This window comes from Staurois parvus, unplaced genomic scaffold, assembly GCF_062004578.1.
Source record: "Staurois parvus isolate SC_StPar_1 unplaced genomic scaffold, SC_StPar_1.0 ptg000426l, whole genome shotgun sequence".
Lineage (NCBI taxonomy): Eukaryota > Metazoa > Chordata > Amphibia > Anura > Ranidae > Staurois > Staurois parvus.
In genome coordinates, this window is record NW_028318222.1 from 2,734,074 (window position 1) to 2,756,283 (window position 22,210).

General features: G+C 41.0%; 1 protein-coding gene across 1 annotated transcript in view; it reads left to right on the forward strand.

The window, feature by feature from the left end:
• The window catches only part of SYNE2 (spectrin repeat containing nuclear envelope protein 2), a 503,718-nt gene that overhangs the window by 296,603 nt on the left and 184,905 nt on the right, over nt 1–22,210 (forward strand). The window contains 3 exon segments of the mRNA XM_089687495.1: nt 797–979; nt 1,792–1,863; nt 3,040–3,150. Of these exon segments, the coding sequence (XP_089543621.1) occupies nt 797–979; nt 1,792–1,863; nt 3,040–3,150 (366 nt within the window).

A 22,210-nucleotide genomic window follows, 5' to 3' on the forward strand; every position in this document is an offset into this window, starting at 1 on the left:
TAGACATCAAGTGAGAGATCCTGTACCCCTATAAAGAAAACTAATGCAGTCACTACATTTAAAGGTGAAGTTTACCTTTTTGTTTAAAAAAAAAAAAATAAATTTAAATAAATGCACATCTTTTTGCAGATAATAAAATTTGCATTCATTATTATTTTTTTTTAATTGCAGCTTGTAAAGCTTTCAGCAGATCACCAGTGCCATTCCTGCATCCTGCAAATTCTCATACGTACAGGCAGACAGTTACTAAATGGCAGGAGCAATCCATAAACTATGAGAGCTCTCACCAGCACCCTCTGCAGTTCATTGGGAACTGAAAGATGTCTGCTGCAGTGACAGGCAGTACTTGTAGTCTATTCACAGAAAACTGTGAATGAATGACATGGCTGTGTGGGGCAGAGCTCCGTACTGCCACATTGTTTTTGAATTGTGACAGCGGGTGCAGGGAGAAGAACCCCTGCCTGCTGTCAGAGAGGGGAGTACTAGCAGCAGGAAGTGGGTGTATATGAGTATGTTACATGGTACACCCTAAATAACACATAACATGCTAAAGGTGAATGTATCCTTCAAGGATTAGTAAGCTGTAGTATATATATATTTTTTTGTTTGTTTTTAATACAGAGTTTAATACAGCTTTAAGTTGCTGACCCACAAAACATATGCAGAGAGACTCCTGACTTTAAACTTATTACGTTCAAAGAAAGATGAGTTTTGATTGGCTCTGGATTCTGACCCTTCTACATTGTTTTTTGAATAGTAAGCCATTTCACAGTTTGTTTATCTGATTTACCTTTAGGATAGGACTGAAGAATTGAGGACATTAATGGATGGATTAAAGCAGAAGAAGGAAGGGGTTTTACTTTCTCAGAGAAGCTCAGTTATTGACCAACTGGTGCGTTTACAACAGGAACCAGAGGACCTGGATTTGGCAGCTCTTTTGTCCCCTGTAATTGAAGGAGTAGACAGTTTAAGCGAGGAGGTAATACAAATCTTAATATCTGTGTTGTAAACCAGGCTGATAAACCAGTGTCTGGAACAAACTTTATGCTGTTTCTAAATTTATAACTGCAGGATTCCTAAACTTTTAGCTCAGACCTTCTTGTCCAGTCTAGTATCACCATGCCATGATGAAGGGGGCTTTTGGAACTCCCAATGCGTTGGCTGATTTTTAATCGACTGTTGTGACAAACTTTTTTATGGACTGCCATTGATACTTTGGCTTTCGCCAAGTCTTGGCACTTTGTGCACTTAAGAGCTGGCTTGTAAAGAACTAGATGAGAATACTACCCTATACTGAGGTGCAGCGCTCCATCACCTCAGCTCCTCATTAGGACGACTCAAGGCATCAATAAAATGTACAAGCTCACCTTTTTGATTTCAGCCTTTGCAAGTAGCATATGTCAAGGCTCCATTCTCATCAGAATAACTGGTGGGCTCAGAGCATAAGTCCAATTTATCTTTTCAAAAAAATAACAAGTGCGATTTATATGAATATTTTTTTTACTTTACTGGTGTACCTAGATCAGTGAATTTCACTAGGTGGCGTTCTCTTTGAAGAACATCAATTTCAGCGAATGTGGACATTTTGGAAGATCTGTTGGAATTTAAAAAAAGAAGAGAGGTGTAGTTGTACAGAGCAGCTCATCAAATTCCAGCTTTCATCAGATTAAAGCTGTCAGAAATAATAGAAGATGATTTCTGATTCGTTGCTATGCATGATATTTTTTGACCTGCTATTTTGGAAAGCATATCTATATTTGACAACATAATATATGTTTCTGTTACATCTAGATGCACTGGAATGATCCCTGTGCTTTGCCATCACTAGTCGAGGAGGTGGAAGAATACTCACTAACTACAGAGGTACAAAATATTTTTGAAGCTTGAAGATTTTGGTTAGTAGTGTCAGTTATCTTTTGAAACAGCTGCCACACTGGAGGATATGTAATAAAACCCAAATACACCCACGCCAATAAACTCACATTAAATTATTCAACTACTGTGCCTTAAAACCAGTCCAGTATCTAACTTAAAGTGATACTAAAGGCTTATCATTATATTTTTTTTAATAACATGCATGTTCTACTTACCTGCTCTTTGCAATGGTTTTTCACAGAGCAGTCCCGATCCTCCTCCTTCTTGGGACTCCCAAAGTGGAGACCTCCTATCTGCCCCTTGAAATACCTTGTCAGTTATCTTTTGGAACAGCTGCCACACTGGAGGATATGTAATATAACACAAATACACCCGCGCGTTGGAGGACTCTTGACTTGCTCCTGCATCTTACTTATCTTGGGTTTCCCATTGATGGCAATGTGGAAGTCTTTTGACACCTATTCATATGTAGAAGTCGGTTGCAGATCCCAAAATGTTTTTCTTTGGAACCTATTCAGCATATAGGAGGACCAGGAGTCCACTAATAAAATAGTCTATCTATAGCTAAAAGCTTTTTAGTGGATAAATAAAGCATTGGGTAAAGCCTTTTTTTCCCCCTATTTTCCTAATTGGGAGATCATCCAAATTCCTTTCCCGTAGATAAAAGTTTAAAGTTTGAAATTTAGAGGAAATTTCTCTAGTGTGGTTTAGTTGTTACTGGAACAGGTACCCCATTGTGATACCCCCCCCCCCTTAACTTTTGTTCTACTGTCAATGCTAATATTTAGAATTTTCTATCAATTTGTGCCACGGTGACAATGACATCAGTGAGACACATTCAACCCCCCCCCCCCCACCACCACAAATAAATAAAAATAAAAAAAAAGTGTGGCTACAGGATCACTTTTATCTATGACACTTTGTCATAAATAAGAGAGTGTCTACAAGAGGCTGACTGAATGGGATGACATGTAGTTCAAACGATTTGCTGCAACAGATCATTAGTAGGATCCTCGATTCTCATTCGGGCAGCTAAGAAGGTATGTGGACAAACGTGTTTCTTGTTGTTTAGAGAATTGCTTTCACATTTGATTTTACACCGTACTTCCAGCCTGCAGGGGTTCACAAATCCTTAATTAATCTCATGTAAAAAATACTTTTCAGGCAGCAGACAAAGTGGCAGTTGTCAGTGAAGCAGTTGACCTTGACGTGGAGGCTAATGAAGAAGCAGGCGATGACTTTATTTCTCCAGTTACATTGGATCAAGTGACCCAGGTAAATTGATTTGTTTGCTTGCTTGCTAACCATTTCTGTTACATTAGAGTTGTCAAACTCCATTTCATCACAGGCTGTATCAGCATTATGGTTGCCCTCAAAGGTCCAGTTGTATCTGTAACACTATATAAATGTATCTACTCTTTATCCAAATACATAATTGCCTCTGCATTGATTATTACAGGTTTTAGTAATAGCGTAATAGGTAGCTCTGAAAGTAGAAGTCTAGGAAAAATAATGGCAAGCCGATATTCCAGTGTACAACTTTTGTGCAATTTATTGAAAAATTTGCTTTGGCATATTGTATTATTCTTATAATTATATTCCAATATCCAGAGCAACCCATCTCCTTTACATCAGATGTCAAGAGTCCTCCACCCTGCTTTACATCATAATGCAACCCCTTACCTTGTGCTGCTGCTCGGAAGGAGGCGGAGCTGGGCAGCAGTGCAGGGTCTGGAGGAGGACCAGAGGAGGGCTGGAATCAGCTGCCAGGGACCAGAGGAGGCAGAGATGAGGGGGTATTGTGGCTGCACAGAAAGGCACAGGATATGTAGGAGGAGATCTGTCCTCTTCTCTGCTGCCAACTGCTGAGATGGGTGGGGGCATAGACAAGCCTCTTCGCAGCTGCACTGAGAAGTGCAGGATCTGGAGAAGTTGTTCTGTCATCCTCTCTGCTGACAACTGCTCAGACAAGGTTGGGGAGGAGATGAGAGTGCTGCAGCTGCAGGAGAGGTGCAAGGGCCAAATGAAATGGCCGGGTGGGCTGGATTTTGCTTGCGGACCTTGTGTTTGACACATGTAGTTTACATGAACGTGTGACTCAATTATTAGAAACGTCTGTAAATGGTATTAACTACTTTTAAATATATGTCTGTTATATTTTATATGTTTTATTAATTGCAAGTTCTACGGTAATTGATTCTACTCCAGTGGTGACATCACACTAGGGGATCATTTTTATAAATGTTTTCGCACAACATTTACACACCTTTCACCCAAGATTTGCACATTTTTCTAATTGAATTCCATTGGCAAAAAAATGTGTGAATCCTGTGTCAAAGTTGTATGAAAACATATATAAATAGACCCCATTGTGCACTGTCACATACTGGAGTAGAATCCTATATACTGCAGTTTTTAAAAATGATTTTCTGGGTTAGAAAAAAAATAAAAACCGTGAAAGAGCACCACATGCAAAGAAGGGGACTCACCCACATGTCCCAGCACACGCTTCTCCATTCTTGGCTGCGTTCTCGATCCAGCGCCGTGCCTGAGATCAGCTTTTTTGGCTTTTTCCTCCCTCTCTATTAGCTACTGCTGCTGTCTATCAAATTCAGTGATGAGATAGTAGGGGCTGAGCACAACTGTGTGTGTTAACAGACACACACAGCCCGACTCAAGATCGAGCCCTCACAGCTCCTTTGGTATATGCAGAAGAGGAGGAGCCCAGAGCACGGGTGGAGGACCCCAAAAGAGAAAGATTAGGGCTGCTCTTTTGCAAAACCATTGCACAGAGCAGCTAAGTATACACCTATTTTGTAATTTTTTAATTCTTTTTTTTCCAAATAACTATCACTTTAAACCTTAATAATAGACATCTCATATTTATTCCCTTTTGGTCTGTTAAATATACTATTGAAAGCATTTTTTTAATATTTGTTCAATAAGTGCGAAAGTACCTGTTAAACCTGCCAGAAGACTTGTCTCTGCTTGTACTGCATTGTTATCAGTTACACTGTTCTGTGTTCTCTCTGTGGAATACAGAACACTTTCCTCTGGTGTTACGGTCTTTTTGTGGTCTAGGAGTTCTGAATCCTGTGGCGATTTGTTGTAACGTTATGTGTAGTGTGCAGTCCTGGAGGCTGCTCACCAAACATTGTGGTGTCCTTCTAGACCCTTGGAAGAGATTACTTAAAGCGGAGCTGCACCCTAAAGAAGTAGTTCCGCCCTAAGCACTTGTCTCCCGCTCCCCATTAAGGATTGGCACCTTTGGGGAGTGGGTACCCGAATTTGACAGGTACCCACTTCCACTGTGATCGCCTAGGTGATGAGAAGCAGAAGTTGTCCTCCCCCCTCCCTCCCCATAGTCTTCTGGGACATGTGACAGGTCCCAGAAGACTACGGGGCCATTCACAAAGTGCAGCGCTTCTCGCTGTCACAGCCGGGTGCCTACACTGAAGATGCCGGGGAGAGAAGATGGCCAGTGAAACCAGCCTTGGTGAGGACACCACTGGACTGAGGGGCAGGTAAGTGTCTGTATTTTAAAAGTCAGCAGTCTTTAAAAAAAAAAAAACAGGGGCACCACATTCGTTTCTACAGTCCATAAAAAAAATGTATTCTGCAACAAAAGCCAATACACTTCCCCTTTATCAGGCCTGTGGAGCAATATCTATAGGGCATGGGATACCGTCCAGGGCTGTAAGTTGGAACCCAAGTAGGCATGTAGGGATCATGCAGGCGCTTGATCAAAAGACATGTTCTAGAGGAGATAAAGAGGATTTTGAAGTCCTGCCCTAGACTCTCACAACACTGCTCCTCTACAGATACAGTACACTGAGCGTGGTCACCCTAGAACAAGAGGTATATTACTGGCAGGATCACCAATAAAAAAAAAAATAAAGGAACAACATCCTGAAATGGAAACCTGAAAATGCAGTCACCATATGCTGCAACACGCTACATTTTTGCATTTTTGTCTCTTTAGAAACCAAATGAAAGGTAACACTGTATGCTTGTTATGGGTGAGTAACCTCGGGAATAGTGAAGTCAGGAAACAAGGGATTTCAGAAGCAGGTCAGCAGTGTCAGCCTACAGCTCTATCTACACAGGTTCCCTTGAATTTGTAGACCTGCTTGGCAGGAGCAGAGTTAACAAAATCACTCACTTCCAGGTAGGTACATTTAGTTCCCAATTTGACGTAAACAGAAGAGTTTACCAAATACACCGCTGCTAAAAGCCGTCACTTGCTTTGTTCCCACTGAGCGCCAAACATTGACAACAAAGACATCTTGACATGGGCAACATAGAATTTTTCTTTCTCTCCCTCTGGAGGTGGATGTGCTAACAAGATCATTTGAGAACGGTGATAAGGATACTTCATCTCAGTTTCTGCTGAAAAATAGATGAGCCGAGGGATAGGAAAGTGTGGTCGCATACAGGCTACGCTTAAAAAAAATCTCTCTGCACAAAAAAAAAAAAAAAAATCCTCATCAGTTTGGCAAGATCATTTTGACATGTATCTGTACTGTACAATTTAATACCTCCTTATTGCATTAATAGGGAACACTATTTCACAAAACACTTTTTTTCTGACAAGATGCTAATTTTCTTCTTCAGTTTTCTTTTTTCTTTGGTTTTTTCCCAGTAATATTGGAAAATCTTTTTCATGCTCTTGAGTTTTGCGGCAATAAATGACTATTTTTTTGGTCCCTCAAAATGTCAAAGTGGAGGTTTATTTAAATCAGGATTCAGCAACCAGTAGATCGGTAGATCGCGGTCAGGGCTTGCTGACCCGCCATCCCAGAGCATCAAACTGAGTGCAATGCAGAGAAGCTACTTGTAAAGTTGGAGCTGTAGTAGGGAGCAGGAGCTGCATAAGCCGATGCCTCCTCTGTAGTGCTGGCTCCTGCCCCATGTGAAGTGATACCAACTGCACTCCACCTCTGTTCCTGGCTAGCGATCTCTAGAGTGGTGCCATCAGCTGGAAAGAAGAGATCTTCAGGTCAATATGAAGCAATAGACTGGGCATAATAGTATAGTGCTGCTTTCACACTGATGCTCTGTGGTTTACCCACACCATGGGTGCAGTGCTGTGTACCTGCAGCTTTCCTGAGGGTTTGCTGCAATTATCCAAAGACGTCTGTTCTATCCTGCGGATTTGGTGCGCTTTCAGAAAGTTGACCACACCTGCAGGATATAGTAGAAGTTTATGGAAAAGTGCAGCTAGCCCAGGAAAGTCACAGGTGCCCTACACTGCACCCACAGTGCATGTAAATTGCAGCACTTTAGTGTCAAAGCAGCCTTATAAGGGGACTCAGAACAGTAAGGGATCATTTAAAATTGAAGCTTGGGGGGGGGGGGGTAAAACCCCATAGGTAAAGACTTGTTTTACCACCCCCACTGCACCCCTTTTAGCAGTAGTAGCTAGAGATGTACACATGTCGCTGAGTTATGGTTGGTCCGACGTATGCAATCACACTTTCCTATCCCTGTCAGGGTTGGTGGGTGTAGCACCTGCCAAGTATAACTCATTCAAGTAAATGAGGCCGCTCTGCAAGTGCCCTGCAACCTTCTGCAGTAAAGCAAACAAGGGTTTAAAGCAGGCAGCGTTGTGTTGCTTTCTCACCACCTACTTCAACTCCTTGGACCCCGCAGAAGCATGCAGTTGCGGGGCACTTGCAGAGTGGCCCCATTTACTTTAATGGATCACGATTGGAGGCAGTAGCACCCACCAAAAGCAACAGGGGGTTTAATACCTGCTGTGGCATGTGTATACCTTCGGCTTTTGCCTTAGCAGCTAAAGGGGGTAGGGATTGAGGGGGGTAAAATCCTGTGGATGAGTCACATTTTTAGGGGTAGGGATTGAGGAAGGTATACCTGTGACTCAACCACAGGATTTTACCCCCCAATTTTACATGTGACCAAGCCCTAAGGTTGCTGCTGCCACATGCAACTAAGGGTTCATTCACAAGTGCAGCAAGCAATGCTGCTCCTCTGAAAACTGATCCGAGTGTGTTTGACAGGTGGTGAGGGGGCAATATTTTGCCTTATCACTTGATTTAAACCCATGATTGCTATGCAGTGCACGTGATTGCAACACAGTAGTACAGCAATTAGAGGTTTATATCAGGTGTGAGGTGGTGACACTGTGCCCAGTGATCTTTTGACTTCTCCCATGTTATTCAGATAGATCCCCACCTCTTTAAGGTTGCCTACCCCTGATTTAAAGGCTTAGTTTACCTTTGTAATAGCAGTCATTGGTCCTCAATTACCTCAAAAACGCTGTAGAGTTTAATTTAAATGCTCTACTTGTAGACTCATTGCAGCCTACCTACATCCCAACTACATTTTAGGAGTGAATCGTGTCACCCTGCCTGCGGTCTGGGACACCATGTACATTGGGTACACTCCCAGCATCACTGGGACAAGCACTATTCCTCTTTCAAGTCTTGTGCAAGTCTTCTCTTTCTTCCATTTTGCAGTAGCACTGAGTTCAGCATCTGCAGCGACAGGGGAAGCCGTGAACATGTACAGGTCCTGAAGGAGGGAATATGCTTGTATCAGCCATTCTGGGGCTATGCCCAATGTATGGGGTGTCCCAAGTCACAGGCAGGGTGATATTCGTTTTTCAGCAAGGCTGTGGGTAAGCCAGGACGGGACTACAAGTAGATCAGTTTAATTGAACCCCAACATTTAAAGCTACACAGTATTTCTTTTCTTAGTAATTATTATAAGGTTTTAGAAATTGATCACACAAATACAAAAAAGAAAACCACATTACAATATGTGCAGCCTCCATGTCATGGACGAAAAGCGACAAGTGGATAAAATCATACATATACTCTTGATAAATACCCACAATAATCTTTCCTCAAGTATGAAGAAAATAGCTGTTTAAGGAAAGGGATTAATAGCCCAAATACAACCAAAGATTAGCGCTGCTCTAAATATTTTGTAGAAAGGATTTAGGCAAATAAAACTAATGGGAACCTTCCACTCGCACACACTACACAGGGTGTATTCCTGCACCTTAGAAACCGTAGACTGCACCTTAGAGTTTGTGTAATGAATTTGAGGACGGATATTCACAAAACAGCTCCATGGCGCTTTGTTCAAAGAAGCATACAATGTTTTACCATGGATAAAGGAGCCAGGCCTGCAGTAGATAACCATGGGTCCCAATATTTGTCAAATCTCTGAGGGCACTCTATGTTGAGAGGTCACTTTTTTTTTTCTATAAGTATAGAATTTACTTGATTCCGCTATCCCCCCAGGGCCATCAATTTGTGAGCTATGAGCTTCAAAGCCAAAAATAACATCCTAGTAACTGGAGTCATAATTTCTGGAGTGTATAGCTATGGATCCAGACCTCCTGGTAGACAGCAAAGGGTTTCTGAGCTATGGACATCTGAAATACCGTATTTGTAGTATTTACAATTACCTCCGAGTAACGGACTAGCTCAGGGCATTTCCACAACATGTGGAGAAAGTCCGCCAGTCCCCCCTGACATCTAGGGCAATGTGGACTATCCCTATGGTGCGCTTGAAATTTATATGGGGTATGATATACCCTGTGTAGTATAAACCGTTGTGCCAGCCATTGAGTAGAAAACAGTTTATATACACATCGGTCACATCAAGCCCAACTTTGAAATCATGCGACTTACAGTGAAGTCTCACAATCTCAAAGTCAGGTGAGATGCCGATTTCAGGTGCGATTTGCAAGACATCTGACACAGATATCTATGCAAATCACACCAAAAGTAGTGCATGCAACCAAGTTGGAACCGCACCGATGACCGCTCTAATTGTGGACAATAGGGTGCAACTTGGCATGCGATTTTCAAGTTGAATTGCATGCAATTTGCATGCAGTGTCACCGGGGTGTTACAGGTACTTCTATAGTGCCAGTTTATGCAGCGCTTTACAGATATATTGTACATTCACATCGGTCCCTGCCCTCAAGGAGCTTATAATCTAATGTCCCTAACTCGCATTCATGCATACACATACTAGGACCAATTTAGACAGGAGACAATTAACCTACCAGCATGTCTATAGAGTGTGGGAGGAAACAGGAGTACCCGGAGGAAACCCACACAGGCACAGGGAGAACATATGACACTATAGTGACCTGTTCCAGAAGTGTTCTCCATGTATCCTCCAAAATATTCCCAAGGTCTCTTCTACAGGGTAGCATTAGCCTTTCACTCCCAGTCCCATGCAAATAGGTATACAGGTCAGAATGAGACCCTTCTTTGTATCTGCACAGGCTAGTTTATCTATTAATGGGATAGTTCCCCAGAGATAGAGGTGTGCTTGGTTAGTCATTGGCACAAGCCTCAATTCGAGATACTGATAAAATCTCCTACTTAGTAACTAATGTTCCAAATGTAATGTTGGGAACAATTTCAGGGTACCCCCACTGTACATTTGGTGTACATAATGGATCCTAGCCTGGTACCAGTAATTGAACAATTCCAGCTGCACTATTTCCCCCCCAACTGGACATTATCCCATAAAGTGTAAAAAGTGCAGCCATCGTATTGCATTATACACTTCTACACAGTGTTTTTAAAGGTACGAGGGCCCTGTGGCTGTGTAGTGCATTTTATTACAAAGGTGGACTTGGCCTTTAAATAAATCTCCACTTTGACATTTTAAGGAACAGAAATATTTTTTTAATTTGTTGCAGCAAAATTTAAGAGAATGAAAGATTCCTGAATGTTACTGGGGAAAAAAAACATTGAAAAATAACCTTAAGATAATTAGCATCTCATGTTAGAATAAAAAGTGTTTTGTGAAATGGCTTTCCTTATTAATGCAATAGGAAGGTGTTAAATTGTACAGTGCAGATACATGTCAAAATGATCTTGCCAACTGATAAGTTGTTTTTTTTGACGCTGAACATTAATTTAAGAGATGCCTGTTTGTGACGACATTTTGTTATCCCCCCGGCTCATCTATTTTTTGGCAGCAACTGAGATAAATTTGGCCTATAGAGAGAACCCAAAATGTGTAATTTGTGTCCCGAAAAGCAAGCTGAGGATAAAGGGTTGGTCACCAGTATGACATTCAGCTAACCTTTTCCCCATTACAGGCTTATGTTTTGTTCTGCACTCTGTCTCTGTGTAGAGATGGCCATGTTGGCAGGGGAGCAGTGCTTTGCTACCGTAGATTTGCCCTCCGATCTCATGTCTGATGGAGAAATTATGAGACAGCAGCAGTAGAGGTTCATAAATCATTGGGCCACAGAATGAAGCAGAGGCACAGAGGTCCTTGCACTGCAGTTCCTCAGATACAGCTTCCTCCTCAGCAAGGAACTCATTGAGCAGCTGAGTAATGACCTCACTTAATCTCACTACAAATCTGGAGACCAGCAGACAAAGGCAGCAGTGCTGTAGATGATCTCACCCTGCAGACATAAAGTTGACAAGGCCGAAGGCACAGGACTTGGAATGCTATATTTTAAGAGAAATTCTACACAAACGTAAATCTTTCAGGGTACTGCTTGTACACAGTTCTAGTTATTCCGTGTAACTCAGCAAATCTTCACTTTGATAAGGCAATAAAGAAAAATGTGATATGTATAGTAAGATAGCAATATACAAATAATAAGCAAATAACAATTTCCACATTGTGCTTAAATTAATGAATCGTGGTGTTTTTTATTTGAGGGAGATTTGGTGTGATTGCTAGCAGGTTTATTACAAAGATTTATTGGCCATCCTCACTGCTTACATAATCTCTGCAGACATTTTCAGTTCCACTGTCATTTCACTATAGCAAGACATGGTCATAGGTTGGAGCAGTAGGAATTGCAAAACAACAGCTGAGCTTGTCTGTATGTGTGTGCTGTTATAATTGAGTTGAAAAATAATTTTGATGGCAGTGCTTTTTTTTTTTTTTTTTTTTTCTTCAATTAAACATTTCATGGTAGAAATACAGGGGCCATCCTTGCCAATTACATTTTGAAAATGCATGCTGCTTGAATGCTATTTTTGAACTTCCCGGAACCAACAACTGTTAAAACATGTTATTATATCCTCAAGGTGGTAAAACCAACAAAGTAGTTGAAAGAAACCTGTGCTTTGCTCATGCAGAACAAAGCAGAGCAAAATAAAGCAACAGGTATGTGGTAAAGTGTATCTAAACCCAAGAATACAAATGTTATATATTATAGCTTACAAGCCTTTTATGTGGTGTTTGCATTAGTTTTCGTCCTTTTTTTCTTTTTTTTTTTTAGGCTTTTTTTTTAGTTTTACTTTCACCTGGTGATCCTTAAGCTGACCATACATTATGCAATTTTCTTTCTTTCAACCACTGCACTATTGTATTCTGACAGCTCGAGGTTTCCCTGCTGTTAGAATATGAGAAAAACCCGCCAGGCTGGTTGTACTGAAGTCGATCGGTTGACTTCAGTGCAATCATCCTGCCCATAAATGGATCAAAATTAATTTGGTTATGGCTGAATTTAAATCTGTCTATGTCCAGATTAAAACACTTTCTGTTCTAGGGTGACGCACTAAAGTTGGGACTGGCCGAATTTAGATCAGTGTGTGGCCATCCCTGTTCAACAGAAATTGATTGTTTGAATGACTTCTGTTGAAGGGACATGCTGGAAAATGCTACTGATCAGCGTATTCTTTCTTTACTTATATGTGCTTGGTGATTGGCTTAGCACTGTCCTTACTCCAGATATCTCCAAGCCTACCAATCCCACTTCAGGAGTTACAGTTTAGCGTTTTTACATTTTTTTATTTTTTTTTAATAATTTAAATATTTATTGATTTTCATTTTAAATACATTTCATCATCATGATATACAAACATATATATATATATATATATATATATACATTATAGTATGCAACATTTCTACTTTATTTACTTTATTCCAAATTCCCCCCCCCTTCTCCACCCCCACCCTAATCCCGTCTTCCTACTTTTCCTTTTCTCTGCGTCATTTTATCTCGGCAAGTGCAGTTTTCCTATTATTTTCTTTATTCTTTCCTATATTTCATATATAACTTAGCTTTTTCCCAGTTCTCCCAATTCCTATTATAAATCTCCATCTTATCTTCCTGGACATGACACAACCTTTCCATCTTTTTAATCTGCTCAACTCCTTCAATCCAGTCTTCTACCTTCGGCACCTCTATTTGCCTCCAGAACCTGGGTATCAGAGCTTTTGCAGCATTTATATAGTACCATATCCCTGATTTTTTTATATTTATTGACTGATATATCCATGTTATGCAAAATACACACTTCTGGGTCTAAGCCAATGTCTATTTTTGTTATTTTTCTTATCAAATGGGTAATTTTCTTCCACAATAACTGAATTTTTGAGCAACCCCACCATATGTGATATGTTGTGCCTATTTCACCACATCCCCTCCAACACCACGGTGAACTCTCTTCACACATCTTATTTTCAATGTTTGGTGTAATGTGCCATCTTGTCAAACACTTATAGTTCATCTCTACTTCTCTCATAGAAATGTTTTCGTGAGTTAATCTATAAATTCTCCTCTGCTTCTCCTCATCTATCACGCTTCCCATATCAGTTTCCCATTTTGTTATATATATTGGCTTTGTGTTTGTATCTAATTCAGTGAGTATTTTATATACCTTAGCAATCCCGTGCTTCCCATCACCTTGTGTTCCCAAAACCTTTTCAAACAAGTTCCAATTGTCTCTTGTCCTTAAAGGTTTTGGCAGACTTCCAACAAAACTCATCAATTGAAAATACCGCCACTCATCTAATTTAGTGAAAATCTCACCCTCTTTTTTTTTTTTCAATTCCCCAAATGATCCTATTTTATCCCCCACCAAAATGTCTCTTAATTGAACCTCTTCCTTTTTAAACCACCTACCACCTATTTCTTCTCTACCAGGGGGGAAAAACTCCGTGTTTTTTAGTGAAATCAGTGTTGAATTGAAAGTCCATTTCAAACTTTTGTGTAAATTATCCCAAATTTTTAAAACATTCAAAGTGTATATATTTACATTGTCATTTAAACCCCTATACTGTGTTGGTACCCATATCACCTTACCCAAATCTGTTCCACTAAGTTCATTCTCTATTCTCACCCAACTTTTCTTATAGTTATATATCCAATCTATAGTTCTTGCCAATATTACAGCTTTGTAGTATCTTTTAAAGTCTGGGAGCCCTAAACCACCTCTTTCTTTCCTCCTACTCAACAACTCATATGACAATCTTGGTTTTTTATTCCTCCATATGTATTTTGTTATCAGTTTCTTAATTACCTTAAAAAAGATCTCTGGGAGTTTAATTGGTATCATTTGATATCTATACATGATTTTTGGTACTATTATCATTTTTACCAGGTTAATACGGCCTATCCATGTCGGAGTTCCCTCCTGCAATATTTTTAGCTCTTCTCTAATCTCGTTGATCAATGAAATATAGTTTAATTTATATAGATGTTTATATGAAGCTGTAAGTTTTACTCCTAAGTATTTTATATCTCTGTCTTTCCATTTAAAGGGAAATTCCTTTTGTATTTTTTCTTTTTCATTTTTTAAAATATTTATATTTAGAATCTCCGTTTTTGTTGGATTAATCTTTAAATTTGACAGTTCTCCATATTCCTTTAATAGCTTCATTAAATTTGGAAGTGTTATCCTGGGGTTTCCTACATAGAACAACAAGTCGTCAGCAAAAGCGGCGACTTTATGTTCTGTGCCCCCTATCTGGATTCCCTTTATATCTCTATTCAGCCTTATTGTTGACAGCAGTGGTTCTAATGATATAACATACAACAGTGGGGACAATGGACATCCCTGTCTTGTACCGTTTGACATCTCGATGGGTTCTGACCTCTCCCCATTCACCACAACAACTGCAGAGGGGTATCTATACAACTTTCCTATCCACTCTCTCATCCTGGGCCCAATTCCCATGACTTCCAACGTATCCATCATGAATCTCCAGTTCACTCTATCAAACGCTTTTTCAGCGTCTATAGAGAGTAGCACCACCGGTTCTTTTCCCTTTTTACTTTTTTGGATCAACATCAATGATCATAATCCATTATCTCTACCCTCCCTCCCGGGAACAAAGCCCACCTGGTCCTCATGTATCCATTCTGGCATTAGCTCTTTCAATCTATTTGCCAAGACCTTTGCATATAACTTAGTGTCAGTGTTTAATAATGAAATAGGTCTATAGCTCGAACACTGTGAAGCATCTTTTCCCTCTTTTTGAATAAGCACCATTTGAGCTTGTAGCGATTCTTTTCTTACTTCCATCTCTCCGCCTAATGCATTCATATAATTTCTAAGTTTTGGTACTAAGATTTCACTATATTTTTTATAATATCTCACTGTGTAACCATCTGGTCCTGGACTTTTCCCAGACACTGTAACCTTCAAAGCTAATTTTATTTCATCTTGTGAGATATCTGCATCAAGGGAGTTCAATTGGACTTCGCTTAATTTTAATAACCCAGCCATCTCTAGATATTTCTTTCTCTTTTGATTCTTCACACTTTCTATATTTTCTGATGCCCGCAGGGGATTTATATTATACAGATCTCTATCATATTCCATAAAAACTTTGGTGATTTCTCTGTTTGAGTGTTTCAGGTTCCCCTTAACATCTTTTATTTTTCTTTTTCCTCAGGGCCCTCATCAAATATTTACCCGGTCTTTCTCCCCATCTATATCTCTCACTCAAAACTCTATTATATGCTTTTCTCCTCTCCTCATCCACCTTCCAATTCTTCTTTCTTTTTTTTTTAACTTCAGCTCTATTTCTTTTGTTCTAATCTTGTGTTGTTGTTCTAGTTTACTTATTTCTTCTAAGAGCCCACTCATTTTCTCTCTTCTTTCTTTTTTCTTTCTTGCCCCAATCGCTATCAATATTCCCCTTATGTATGCCTTATGAGATTTCCACACTGTAGCTATGGACACATCACCTGTCTCGTTCTCCTTGAAATACCTTTCAATCTCCTCCCCAATTTTCTGGGCTATTTCCTTTTCTACTAATAATGTCTCATTCAGTTTCCAACCCAGCCCTCCTATTTTCCCCTTCCCCCATTCCAATTTCATTGTAACTGGGGCGTGATCTGATAGAGAGATTGACTCTATTCAACTTGGACCAGGTGGTCAATTAATTGATGTTCTATTAATATGTGGTCTAATCTTGAATACCTCTTATGCATGTTTGAAAAAAAGGTATAATCCCTATCTTGCATATGTGTAATTCTCCAGGCATCTACCAATTGACTTATGTGTAGTTCTTCTTTCAAAAGTTTCAGGGCCCTACTTCCTTCTCTCTGTATATGGGAGGTAGCATCCTTTTGTGGTTCCATACAAAAATTAAAATCCCCTGCGAGGATCAGACGTCCTTTTTTAAAGTCCATCAACTTCCTCAACACTTTTTTCAGATATATCTCCGGGCTTTTATTAGGACAGTAAATATTGGCCAGTGTACACTCAATCTCCTGTAGCTTTCCCTTTAAGAACAAGAATCTCCCCTCTGGGTCTGTCTTTCTATCTTCCAGCTCAAACCTAGTATTCTTTGCCATACCTATTGCAACACCTTTCGCTCTCTTGACCGGGGAATCTGCATAATACCATGTTGGGTGATTTCTGGACCCCAGCCTAACATTCGATTCTATCTCAAAATGTGTCTCCTGGAGAAATACCACTGAGGCTGCTCTATGGTGTAGTTCTTTAAACAGTCTAAATCTTTTCCCAGGGGAGTTCAACCCATTTACGTTATATGTTATAAACTGAATCTCTTCCATCTTCCATAGATCTTCTCTTTTCTCCTCAATCTATATTTTTCTCTTTTCCCTTCCTCTCATCCCCTCCATCTCCCCTCTCACTTGCTATTATATCTTTTTTTATTTTGCAGGAAAAATACCCCCCCTCCCCACTTACCCCTCCCCCCTCTTTTTAGGCCTATCATTTGCCTATTAATCATTTATGGAAATAAATTCCACTTTTGATCTAATCCTTGGGCTAAAAACTCTGGGCATGGACGTCTTTCCCCATATCTAACCACCCCATAGTCCCCAAGTCCCTCTTGGGTTCATCTCCAGCACAGTAAGGCAGGGGCGATAGGGTGAGGGCAGACCAATGTAGAGGAAAAAAAAAACACAGCCTTATTTTTCCTCCACCACCTCTCTCCCCCTCCTCCCCCCCACAAGTTGCCAGTCCTCTTTTCTCATCGTTCTAATTTCCCATTGATCTTCTTCCCAGCCAGGAATCTCCATTCTTTGTATTTTTAAACTGTCACAAAAATATTTCAAATCTTCTGGGAACCTGAGGTACGCCGTAACCCCGTTTTTTCCATCCTATTAAACATTCGGGAGTCCCCCATCTATATTGCACATTATGTTCTTTCAACCTTTCCAATAGGGGTCTCAAAGATCTCCTTCTCCACAGAGTCTCTGGGGCCAAGTCCGCATATATCTGTATGTCTCCTCCTTCATACTTAATAACTGATTTTCCCTTGATCTTCTTCCAAATTTTTTCTTTATCTCGAAACTCATAAAATTTAACTATAATGTCTCTCGGCCTTTCTTTCCCCAGGTATCTCTGGATGTTTCCTTTTCTAAAAATTCCTTCTATTTTAGTCCTTTCCATTTTGGTGCTGTCTGTTATAGTATTTAATATTTTACAAACCACTTCTTGCAGGTTTTCTCCCTTTGAGTTCTCTGGGACCCCTCGTATCATGACGTTTCTCCTCCTGTCTCTATTTTCTTGTATCTCAGCTTTATATAACAGTTTTTCTTGGGCTTTCCCTATATTAATTATTACTTTTTCTAGCTCAGAGATAACCTGGGTCTGATTTTTAACTTTCTCCTCCGTTTCCTCCACTCTCACCAACAGGTGTCCCAGGTCACTTCGGGTATTTACCATTTCTTGTTTTATCGTTTTCTCCAATTCTTTAAACATTTCTGCCATTTCTCTTTTATTAGATATTTGTAGGTCTTTTTCCGTCTCTATATTTCCTAATGATTGCTGATTACTGGTGTCCAGGCCTAATGATACTCTTGGGCTATTTTCCATACTGAAATCTGCTTCACCTCTTTCAATCCTATTCTGAGATCTTTCTGGGGTTACGTTTCCTTGGGAGGTATATTTTTTAATTGTACCAGTCTGGGACCCCTTAAGCCCACTTCTTTTTACATTTTTGTTTTTCATTTTCTCTGTAGCTTTTATTCTTTGTTCCTCTGTTAAAAATTCATGGGTTTGGAGGGGAGAGAATCAAAGTTCTTATATATACAAGTCTCTGCACTATCCCCCGGCTGGTCTTTTTGGGCTGTTCTTTCCACAGATCTTTTCCACCTTTTTTTGCAGTCACCGGGGGTCCCCCCTTTCTCTTACCCCCCGCTCCCCTTTAGGGGACCATGTAATACATCACAATTAGTGTATAGTAGGTTTCAGATTTAGTCACTCACCCTCCTCGTATGTTTCTTCCCGTGACCACGCTGAATGTTCTCACCTTCAGGTCGCCTAGGGTCTTTGTCCACGGAAAAAGGGGGGGGGGGGGACCCTCCAGGGTCACTTTGATTCTTCCGTTAACCAGGGCTCAGTGGGTTTCCTCTTGCCTTGCTTTATGCCCTGGGGGTCTCAGGGGAGTAGGGGGAGAATGAACCGGTCTCCATCCAACCGGTCAGCTCTTCTCTCCCACCGCAGAACGCCGGCCGGCCGGCTTCCCGATCTCCCAGGAGTGCTTTGCGGCTGGTCACGTGACCGCGCCGGCTTCCCAGCATCCAAGCGCCCTCTCGCCGCTAGTCTCCAGCCGCTCTCCACTCTCCTCCCGCCAACCTCCACCTCTCGTCCCGGGGAGCCGCCAGGCCAGGGTAAGACCCACGCCACAAGGCTTTTTACATATCTCGGGAGGTACACAGGGGACCTGGGGAGGTCAGACTACGGAGCTCCGTCCGAGAGCTCCTACATTGAGCTCTCCTCTGCCGCCATGCTCAGGCTCCGCCCTCGCCTTAGGAGTTTGTTTACAGTTGTCTAGCGTTTTTACATTTGAGCTTGAGCTACTGAGATTAGCTAACAGACTTTTTAACAGAAGAAACATGAAGATGTGAAAAGGGATGCTAACGCTCCATCTGCTGGCTGAATACAGGAATACATAATATTCATATGTAATATTTTCTAATTACCTGATTAGTAATGTGTTTTTATTTCCTTTAAAGTGTTACTAAACCCATGACCCTGCATTCACTATATCTGGTCTCCCACAGAACATGGAAATGCAATTATTTTAGTAAATATAAACTTCTTAATACCTTTTCTCATCAGCAGTTAGAGCAGACTTGTGACTTCTATCAGTGCTTAGCAGGGCACTGGCTAAAGCTTGTAGGAGGAGTTTTCTCTAGGAGGCTGCAGAACCCCTGATCTCCGTCTGGGCAGTGCTGATCGGCACTGTGCTGATCATACGCACTGTCCCAAGAAAAAAAAACCTCTCTAGCAATACACACCAAATTGAGTATGTGCAGAGTGTCTCCACACGATATGTTTTATCAGGAGATAAGAGGGGAACACTGAAAGAAGGGGAAGATCAGAGAAGACCGGATCAAGCAGCCTTTTTACACAATGCAGAGGATTAACCCCTTAGGTTCCACAGTGAGCATAACAAGCATGCTTTTCTGCATATACAAACTGATTTTACTGTTGTGGGTTTAGTAACACTTTCACATGGTAATGTAAGAAAATATGTACAAAAGCTTTATACATTCCCTTTAAGCTGAGCCCAGTGACATCAGTGAAATTACAACATATAACAGCTCTTGTTAATCTTTTTATAGAAGCACCTCCCCAGATCACACCCGCCCAATGCAAAGTGTTTTCTGGTGCAATATGCTGATGGGACAGATAATGCAATCGGTTCCATAAAGATGGACGAGCACTCTTCTTGGCCGAGTATCCTGAGCACGCCTGAGTATCAGCGTTTGCTAGTTAATCATTATTAGTGTGTGCAGCTCTGCCCCGTCTCACCACTGTGTAGAACACTGCATACCTTTCCCTGCTATAGCTGGTAGCTGCTGTGTGCAAGATTTCCGTCTACCTAGTCTATTGCATTTGCGCCTTTTCTTATGAGTGCAGACAGGTACTTGGCAATCCAGTTCAGAGAATCGATAAACACAGAGCAGTCTTTAACATATCGGGATTAGGAACTGAACTAAAACAGAGAAGAGTCTTAACGCGGGTGAAGTCTTGGCTCGCCTTCCTCTGTGCCGGCCGTTACACTTACAACCCAGTCTAGCCGGTTTTTGTTACATTGTGTTTTGGCCCGGTCGACAACAGTAAACGCCATTTGTAAGTATTTGTAATACAGACAACAGAAGACACTGTGCTGAGTTATCAGGTACATTTTAAAGGAAATTTGAAATTGTTTTTGGAGTTTTTAAACTTTTTTTATGTACAGTTTAAGGCAGATTGAAGCTTGGATTTGGATAGCGCGGGGGAGGATTTGAACCCATCATTTAAGTCAGCCATAGACAGATTGAAATTCGTCCGGTTCAGCAGGAGCTAGTTGAATTTTGATCCTTCTATGGGCTGGCTGGTTGTACTGAAGTCGTTCTAACCACCCCATCAGGTTTTTTTTCATATGATCACTGCTGACGGCTACAGCTAGCAGCAGTAGTCATTGTATTCTGATGGTTGAGAAACCTTCCGCTGTCAGAATATAGTAGCACAGCAGGAGAGCTTTATCCCATCAACATTGACTGTGTTGATGGAGGAATCAAGGAATTTTCTTTCCTTCAGCTCATGGTTATAGGAAATAAAATTACATAATGTATGGCCAGCCTTAGTGTCCCGGTGATGGCTGCTATCCCAAACAGAAAAATTTGCAATAGGGGCTGTAACGGAACCGGACCCCGACTGCACTAGGGTATTTCCATTAAACTCCCATTTTCCTGTCCGAACACAGATCCATGGACACCACTCGAAGTAAAATCAGGAAATAGACTACTTTATTTTAACACAGACACAAGATATAAACATTCAAGGGAACAACCCACCTCCCTGCATATGAACACAGGGCGGTGCAAACCAAATCTAGCAACCAGAGACACATCAGCAGACACCCCCCACCAAGTCAATACACAAACGCATACATCCCATAATAGTTTGCTCCCAAGCAAGACACACAATAGAACAATGGGATGCACCACATGGCAGTAAACAAGGGGCAAAGATAAAAAATAAAACGCCAACAGGGTTTCTAGTCTTCCCTTCTATTCAAAAAAGACTTTAGATATACAGTGTAATGTGGTTATAGAATTTATTTTTGCATGGAGTGGAGAAGTAGTAACACTCTATTGGGCTTCTAGAGACTTCCCCACAGTTGCTGTCCTGGTAACCATTTTACCAGAGACAGGAAGTAAGGTGAAATTTGCTAAATCTCCTAACTGAACAAAAAAAAATATTTCTGTCGGAGATTTTCTCTTACTTCCTGTATGGTGAAACCATTGTCACTGTGACAGTAAGGGGAAATCTTTATAAAGTTATAGCTGTAAAATCCTGCTGGGTGTTATAATCCTTCCCCACTCTATCCAAAATAGTGAAGGAAAGTTGACTAAGTGCACCTGGGGAAGGGGTATTACAGTAAACCAGGTTCCTTGTCATGCATGGACAAAGCAGTTCTTTGCTTTAAAGTCAGATCTCAGGTGCAATGACAGGCTCCTGCAGACTCCATGTACACTGTCTGCCCATACCTCCTGGGATAACTGAATTGCAGGAAGAATCGATGAACTACAAGAGTTCTCACCAGCACCCTAGCAGTCAGAACTACAAGTCACCAGCCACGGTTGCTGACAATACTTGTAATTCATTCACAGAACTCTGTAAATGAATGATGTGGCCATATGGGCTAAGCTCCGCTGGCCACGCTGTTTTTAAATTGTGACAGCGGGTTCAAGGAGAAGATCGGGTGGAACATGTAACATCTAGCAACCAGAGACACATCAGCAGACACCCCCCACCAAGCCAATACACAAACACATACATCCCATAATAGTTTGCTCCCAAGCAAGACACACAGTAGAACAATGGGATGCACCACCTGGCAGTAAACAAGGGGCGAAGATAAAAAATAAATTGCCAACAGCGTTTCTAGTCTTCCCTTCTATTCAAAAAAGACTTTAGATATACAGTGTAATGTGGTTATGGAATTTATATTTGCATGGAGTGGAGAAGTAGTAACACTATTTTGGGCTTCTACAGAGACTTCCCCACAGTTGCTGTCCTGGTAACCATTTTACCAGAGACAGGAAGTAAGGGGAAATTTGCTAAATCTCCTAACTGAACGAACTACATGTTCCAAAGGTGAGCTT